Genomic DNA, 8,387 nt, shown 5'->3' with positions numbered 1-8,387 from the left:
GAACAAAAATCAGAATCGACATCACGTTTGTACGTTGTTAAATAGCCCCTTAATGTAACATAAAAGAGTGATTGCACAAGTGGCAATTCGCCAACACAAGTAAACACTCGCACTACACACGATGGCGCACGCACATGAATGCAGCAGAGGAGAACTCTCAATATTTTTATATAACAAGAAAACTTAACATATTTGAAGAACTAATGAAATTCTAATGAAATTCTAATTAAATTACAAAAGAAATTCTATCCTACCATATGTTAAATATAAAGGAAATTAGTAAAAAGTTATAATATATAAAATACACGCCCGTGTCATCAACCCTTGAACTTGGGACCTTGACCAAGGCTAAACCAAGACCTTATCATCTAAATTCGAGAACCCGATCGCCTCATCTTCAGAGATGGGGGACTACAGCTGCCAAACATAGGACCTTGGGGTCGGACTGAGGAACCAAGTGCTCGGACCCCATACCTTGGGTGCTTGTGGGTCAAATTCGAGACCACGATGCTTAGTCTTGAGACTTCAGAGTTGGACTCGGAACGTCGTTGCCTTGAACCTGGGACCCCGCTCGCCACTAGGCAACAAAGCAAGATGGGACGTTGGTCCTCTGCTCCCAATGCCTCGTACCGAGCCTCGGGAGTGCGTCGAATCCAGTGCTTGAACTTGGGAAACCTGCCCCCTCGACCCCGAATCTTGGACCCGAGGAACCCAGTCCATGGTCTCGAGGAAGGGATCGTCTGATGTGCGCTAAACTCGAGTCTTTTTCTTTAGAAATTTGTTTTAGAAACTTTTGAAGGCAAACATCTCAAAATGATTTATTTTTTTTTTAATCTCACTTGAAAATCTGAACTAGTAAAAGTTAAACAATTTTTGTGGTTATGGAGAACTTCGAAAACTCCAATAGAAAGATCTTTGAAAGCATTTTTCAGCAATTTCCAATTTCCAAGAGAGAAAGGCCCATCACCTGCTTTGCTTTTGTTTGAAGTTTGTTCAGCCATTACTAACCAGTTACCGTATACTATGCATGGAACTTTCTTACAAACCCAGATAATTGCCGGCTGTTGAGTCCTGACAGGCTAATGCAATTGATAAGTGGACTAATCCAATTTCAGCCTGGATCAACCAATATAGTTTTAGGCCTGGGTTTGATAGACTTTAATTCAAAGGCCGGTTCCTAGATGACCCAAATCAACCAATTTTGACCGATCTAGGCTTTTTCATTAGGTTATTTCAACAATTGTGGTACAGATACTAAATTCATGTCCAGGTTCAGCAATATGGAAGTTGCCGGCTTGGAGACAAAGCAGTTGTCTCTGTCCCGATGGCGCGAAAAAAGCATCACCTAATTCACCATAGGCCAAAAAATAAATAAGAAAAGCATAGAGCTTATGCGTCCTTGTATTAGAATTACGACTTACTTAAGATGGGAAAAACTACCCAAAAGCCGTGAACAAATTGTACAAGTTCCAATTTCATAATAAACTGTCCAATTCGACTAGTGTAGAGTCATGAACCTTTCAACAATTTTGTAATATAGTCTATCCAACTAATTTATGTCAGGAAATTCTGATGTAGAGGTGCAAATCAATGCTTGTTATCTTACATGCCAAGGGTTAGTGATATTGACGTGTATAACTCCACTCAAAATGACGTTGTTTTGAGAGATTTTATAGATATTTTGATTTTTTTCTTTTTTTTTCTTTCATTGTTTACTGTTCATGGTCTTTTTCTTCATTTATTTATTCTTTCCGAGGTAAGAACAGAGCCAAGAGACGAGAGATGATACGGTGATCCTCTGGTCGCTAAGTGGAATCGTGCATTAATGCCTTATGAAAACTATAGGCCTATCCGGGATATGATATCACAGCGTCTGAAAAAGTTAATCTTGCAGACACCTTGCACGTGTAATCTTATGGTTCGGATTAGTTATCAAAGGTCTCGTGGTTCGTATTAACGTCACTGCTGACGTCAAACAAGGAAGAGAGCCGGTGAGAAACAGACGAGAAACGAACAAAGACGAAACCATAATATATTTAGCCTGATAGAGACATGCTTCCTCTCACGAAAAAACACAATCTGGCCAAAATCTGAAATTATTTGGTCAGTATACAAATGCACGTTGCGAAAATATATACCATATACATGAAGGACGAATTTTGCCATGTCTATCCGGTTTAGTTTCGAAAATCTTAACCTACTATCATATAGACTTGATAGAAAACAAACGTTTTGCTTTTGTCATAAGTTCGAATAGTTGGTTTCTCATATATTTTGGATACTATTCTTCTCCATATCCTTACTTTCATCTCTTCTTTTTTTTTTTAATTCTTGAGACATGTGATTTTGAGGTCGTGTATCTTTTAATAAAATATTAATTGCTCGCATACTTGTCAAGTTATAATATAATGGATACATTCAAAATCAAGTGGTCTAGAGATTACCTTAGATATTAGCCACTTTAGCTGATGACAAGGTGGTAACCATGCAAATAACACATCCTTCAAAATATGCTGTTTCATATTCCATTATGTGGTCCTCATCCAGTGGACAGTGAACACCTCTAACCGATTCGAATAACAAACGCATCCAAATCGCCACGATACAACTCTAGGCGATATATTTTGTTTTCAATCTTCCAAGTTTAAGCGATGAAACCAATGTCTTTATTTCTCTAAGTATCAACAGCACAGTACATTGTTCCCTCGCCAGATATTACAATAGATGACTAGTCCTCAAACTGTTCGTCTCACACAATACAGTCATCTACTGCTTCCGTCAGAATGTTCTGCTTCAATGCCTTCTGTTCTCTTCACTTGACATGCTTCAAGAACCAATTCAAAGTGTCTTCTTGGGCCTCTTCGGCGCTCTTGACCACCAATTCATTGTCGTCGTCGTACCTCACACTCCATCCATGACTAACACCAGGGAATATCTTCACATAGCTCTCAAACTGCAAAACCGGGGTCTTTGAATTAGCGATGTGTATAAATAACCAGGAAGGGAAAGTGCTTTCCAAGCGAAATGACGGGAATGTAAAAAATCGATTGCATTTTCTCACAATTGGTTTGCAACCAATGCAAAGCATCCTAACAAGCTTACTTCAGTTTTAGCCGACATGATCTCCCCAAACTTTTTCAGTTGTTCCGGCGGGGAAGAATGGTCAATCTCGGCTCCCAATATAGCAGTTGGAATCTTGACAGCTGAACAAAGAACAGAAGAAAATAAGGTCTTTTAAGGCTTCCAGTTTAAGGAACACTTCTCAAGTAGACAAAAGTCGTGCCATCGATTTTTTGTAATTGACCGGACATGTTATAGCGAGTTTCTTCGTCACTCTTGGCTGCATTACAGACTCCCATCAGAATTCATATAATTTAATTGTTCATGAGCATTTCATAATAGGCGATAAAGGCTCCCGTGCCAAGTACCAAGTCTTATACCCTCATGAAGAAATTATATCGCTGCGGCTGAAAAGAAAATAGCAAGTCCATGTTTATTGGCATAGCTTTACCTTTGATTGCATCTTCGGTCATAGGACCGGGGTGCAGAATGACTGCTGCTTGAATGTCTTCAGTGCCCGCTAATTTCACAAGCACCACTCCTGAAAAGAATAGGCAAGCTCTTTTTAACAACTTGAAAGAACTTTTCTGCAAGTCAACAAAACTAGTTTCTCAACGGTCAATGTAGAACTGTTAAAAATATAAATATGCGCAGAAGTATGGTTTTGGTATTGATGATAGTTTTTTATTAGTGATGTTGTGTGCAAGTGTATGATATAGTTTGTAGAGGACGGACAAAAGATAAACTAGGATAATTAAAGGATAAAGAACATGGGATATAGGATATTTTGAGAAGGTTTATGGGACAAAAATAGTTTGATTAGTTGGATAAAATAATTTTACAATAGTTGAAGGAAGTGTTGGTGAGGGAGCATGATGTGGTTTTTATGGTTAGCTCCCTTTCACCAAAACATGGAGCACTTGCTCCTTTATATAGGCTGCCAAAGTAGGCGGAGGAAGTCTCTAGACTTCTCTACAAATAGCTACTAACCTAAGATAGAGAATTCTAGATTTCTCTTGAAGCATTCTAGAATTCTAGACTTCTCTTGAAGCATGGACTTCTCTAGACTTCTCTTGCTTGTTCTAGGATTTTCTTTGATGCTTGGCTTTTGCTTGCTTGCATTCCCATGTGAATCTTCTAGATCCAACTAGCAATCTTCATTCTCAACAATTCTAGAAGGTTCTCACCTTCATGATTAAGTTAGTAGTTTCTAGATATTTTTAGAGAAAATGGATTACAATTTCCAACAAGAACAAATTTCCCATTTCTTAACCCAACAACCCCCTCAGAACTAGGAAAGTGAATTCAGAAAATTTTACCTCCCCAACAAAATCCTGCAGCCCCAATGGCAGACACACCTTTGCTCTTAAGAGCAGCAATCACTGGCTTGGCATCTTCATGCCCTTTATCCTAAAGAAGCAAATGAAGTAAACGTTTATAAAAAGACTGTCTAAAAGTCGGTAACATCAAAATTCATGAGGCTTTTATTCTACTTATGCTGTTTCATGTTTTGCATTTGGAATTTTATATAATAAAGATCTTGCTGGGCGTCGAAAATCTTTGAAATGACCAGCAATCTCCAACCAGGTCTAAATACCAATGCAACTTACTGCGTGTGATTCGAGTCTACAAATCAAGTTTGCACAGTAGAAAGCCCCTTGTTTCCTCTGAACTTCTAAATGTACTGTCACACTTTCACAGCCTGAAGGAGTGAAAAACTCACCGTGCCGTGATTCTTAAACCAAGCTTCAAAATTGAAATTAGGACTAGTGAAATCAATAATGGGATCTCCGTAAAAGAAATCAGGTACGACCACCAAGAATCCCGCGGATGCAATTTTATCTGCGAGTTTCCTACACAATGAAAGCATTCCGCAAATAAGTATGACCATTTGAAAAGGTAACTCTTATCATTCTCAATCTTGTTAAAACATAGAATTATGCCGGGACTGTCAAGAAGGCAACCCCAGCTTATGTGATTTTGGTGTTGCAACTAAGGATAACTCTATCTCAAGATGAAACCGAATTACATGACCAGCTGAGCCATATTAGTAGCAGAAATCATTAGAACAAAGAAAACTGAGATTCGTATTGAATCAAGCGATGTATATAAAATGTCAGCTGGACTATGCCATGAGGTCCCGCGTGTATATACAATTCAACAAATGATGTTTTAACTTGGAACAGAAGAACGCCAAACACACTCATCCAGAATGAACTGGCTTCGCCCTCAAGTGCCATCTAATGCTCTTCGTCATCACAGGTGAAAGGTGAACGGAAAAGCAAAGCTTTCAAATGTATGCTATCCGGAGAATACAGAGTTTATTCACCATGAAACGTCAAAAGATGGCACTAGAGAACAACATATACATAGAACAACTTGAGAAAGATTCCATACCTCAGCTTAGGAGCCTCATACCCTGCACAAACAGATGAGCAAAGATCAATCAAGCAGCAATATCATGGACCAATCGAAAAGCACAAGAACGACAAAGAACCAAGGAGATATACATAATTGACCAAAAGAAAAGACCCAACTGAGAGAAACACCACAAAATCAAAATTAAAGAAATGGGCCAGTACCGAAAACATCGGCGATGAGAAGAACAGCACGCTTGGAATCGGAAGGGCCGGTGACGTAAGTCTTGAGACCTGCAAGCTCTTCAACGTGTCCTGCTCCGCAAGTGGAGCTCAGGTTTGGTGGGTTCTCAAAACACTGAGAGCTCGACATTTTCCTTTCTTCCTCAGAAATCTGGTGAACGTGGGACGCACTAGGAGTGAGGAATCGGTGCAAGAACGGGACAAGTTGTGATAAGGAAAGATGGAGGGCCTCAAGGCGTCATTACATGCGTCACTCGGGCAACAATAACTTCCTCACGTCCAGACGTAGAAGATGGTAGGGGCGACATTGACTTGACTCGGTGGGAAGGTGTAATATTTGGCTAGTGGGCCCCAAAAGAAGAAACATAAAAAGAAGTTGAAAAGTCAATAAAGTAAAAAGAAGAGGGGAGAGGGCTCGGTTAAATAGAAGCTGAGGGGTCCTCAACCAGAAAGAAAAGAAAGAAGAGAAAGGGGAAGAAAGGAAAAGAGTTTTAGCACGTGCACGCCTTGAACGCCTCACCAAGCCAACTCGACCCCATAACACAGCACCCGGTAAGAGATTAGGCTCCTCGTTCGTCCAATTGAAGTAGTTTATGGGTTTAGGGGTCAAATTCGGAACTTTTAGAAAATCGAGCAGCAAAGTCCATTTTTGGAGTCGTTGAGCTGCGTATTTTTGTAGGAATGGTAGTTCATGGTGTTGTGAAGCCGTGGGATTTTATGGATCATGATTTGAGCATATGGTTTGTCCGAAACAAAATTTCAAAGTTTCTTGCGCGCAGTGAACAGTACGCGTCCAGCAACTTTTGGCCCGTATTTTGTCATCTTTTAGCTTGATTTTGGGACAGTCAAGTTGGGATTCTTGTAATATTTGTCAAGGGCTCTCTATTGACAATAAGTACGTTCAAAATGGGGTTCAGAGGAGGAAGTTATTGCGTAACTAAGTTTTGCGTTTAAACTCCGCGTCACGAATGGCTTGAACAATCGTTTTGGTTAAGCGAATTGTTAGCGCATAGAAGTCTTTTTGTTTGAGTTAAGGCGTAATTTAGCTGTTTCGTAATTGAGATAGAGTTTTATTAGATTTTAACATTTTTCTTGGTTATTTGATAGGGCCTTGAATTCCACGATACGAGTATCGTTCGTCGTTTGGTTGTAGACGACAAGGTGAGTCGTACTATATCTTCTTTGATTTTATAAAAATCATGTCCTGAAATATATATATTGAATCGAGAAGAGCATTTTTATTGCATAAAAGCCAGATTGAGCAATTGTTACTCTTTTGTTGATTGTGAATGTTTGAAAAGTGTATTACACAAAGTAAGTGGAGAAATATATATGAAATTACTTTGCGACTGATTCATGAAAAGGTTTATGATGATTTGAGAAATTGATATGAAATGGATGATGGGCTATGCTGCAAATGTTATTTGTTTAGTTTAAGATATTGATTTCTTGATTGGATTTTCTGGTATTGGAGAATGGTTATTATGCTCAATATGACTGTGAACCCAGTGAGGGCTTTTTGGGGTATGCATACTAGATTTGGGATATCCTTCTGGGCCCAGCCATCGACTTTGTAGGTGGAGACCTTGCCAAGGGGAAATCTCGGTCGCCTTATCACAAGGCGTTGTGTTGTGACCATGGTTAGTTATTGAGCAAAAGATTGGTCGATGGATGGACCATCAATGTATGTTTGATATGAGATGAATGAATGGATAGATCATTGATATGTGTTTTTGATGGAGATTATTCAATGGATTCGACCATTGATACTTGACTTTTGATGGCGATTTAAATGAGTTTTCCGTATTATTATTAAGCTTTGATGATAATAAATAACTCTTATAAGATTCGATATGTATTTTATATATTGAGTTGGCGTTATGAAGTTTGGTATTACTTTATATACATGCATAATGGTTGTTCGATCTACTTAGAAGAGATGTACTACTCATTAAGCTGTTGTTGCTCATCCCACTCCTCCTTTAATCTTTTCAAGTTCCTCGGTTAGCGGCGAATAGAGCGAGAGGGCCGTTGGTGGGAAACTTTTGGGGAGTTCTATTTTTATTTTCTTTGATATGGTTTAAAGAAGTGGTGCACATGATCCTTACTAGTGGTTGTATTGTCTGAGTTTTAAACGTATATTTTTTTAGTGGATTATAGAAACTCTGATATTGCAACCAATTTGTTGGTTTATCTTATATGTGTATATATGATTTGAGATATATATAAGTTGATATCAGTTTGTTGATTGTGTTTGAGGTCGCGTCATTCGTGTGGAATGATGGCCGTGTCATCCTCATTCTTTGTAGTTTTGGGGTGTGACATTTTTTGTATCAGAGCCTAAGTTTTGATCTTTTTGGATGTAGTTATGGGATGTTGTGAGGTTGTGTGATAGATTTTATTTTTGCGTTAGTCTTCTAGATTCTAAGGTGTAGTTTCATTATTAGATTCAGGTGATCATGAGTACCAACTTTGAGACACTTGCCTCGCTTTGTAGGAGCCGCAAAGGCAAACGAGTCACTACCCCTGAGGCTAGAGACATACCTCAAGCTTCTCAAGGTGCGTTTTTGAGAAGGAGACTTGAGGACCACTATAATAGGAGTCCTAACTTGCGCGAAGTCAAAGAAGAGGATCAAGAGCCAACCTGCTCAACTGAATTTGAACAAGTAATGATCCATTGGTATCACCAAGCAAAAGAATTAACTGGAGATGGAGCGACTGGCTCAA

At 39.1% G+C, this 8,387-nt stretch overlaps 1 protein-coding gene across 1 annotated transcript; it reads right to left on the bottom strand.

Moving 5' to 3' along the window:
• Positions 1-2,588: 2,588 nt before the first annotated feature.
• On the bottom strand, positions 2,589-5,870 carry LOC104414910 (endo-1,3;1,4-beta-D-glucanase). The gene is made up of 7 exons (XM_010026133.3): positions 5,643-5,870; positions 5,458-5,479; positions 4,784-4,913; positions 4,380-4,470; positions 3,512-3,601; positions 3,103-3,203; positions 2,589-2,953 (listed from the first exon to the last, which is right to left on the bottom strand). Exons 1-7 carry the CDS (start codon positions 5,788-5,790, stop codon positions 2,813-2,815), a joined length of 723 nt encoding a protein of 240 aa, XP_010024435.1. The 5' UTR covers positions 5,791-5,870; the 3' UTR covers positions 2,589-2,812.
• Positions 5,871-8,387: the final 2,517 nt, after the last annotated feature.

Source organism: Eucalyptus grandis, chromosome 8, assembly GCF_016545825.1.
Source record: "Eucalyptus grandis isolate ANBG69807.140 chromosome 8, ASM1654582v1, whole genome shotgun sequence".
NCBI lineage: Eukaryota > Viridiplantae > Streptophyta > Magnoliopsida > Myrtales > Myrtaceae > Eucalyptus > Eucalyptus grandis.
This window is presented reverse-complemented; position numbering and strand designations above follow the sequence as displayed.

Excerpts from the sequence above, each read along its gene's own strand:
- LOC104414910 (XM_010026133.3), bottom strand. The coding sequence starts at position 5,790 with ATGTCGAGCTCTCAGTGTTTTGAGAACCCACCAAACCTGAGCTCCACT. Across the intron at positions 5,480-5,642 it reads TCTCATCGCCGATGTTTTCG|GGTATGAGGCTCCTAAGCTG; the intron begins GTACTGGCCCAT and ends CTGTTTGTGCAG. Across the intron at positions 4,914-5,457 it reads TATGAGGCTCCTAAGCTGAG|GAAACTCGCAGATAAAATTG; the intron begins GTATGGAATCTT and ends TTCATTGTGTAG.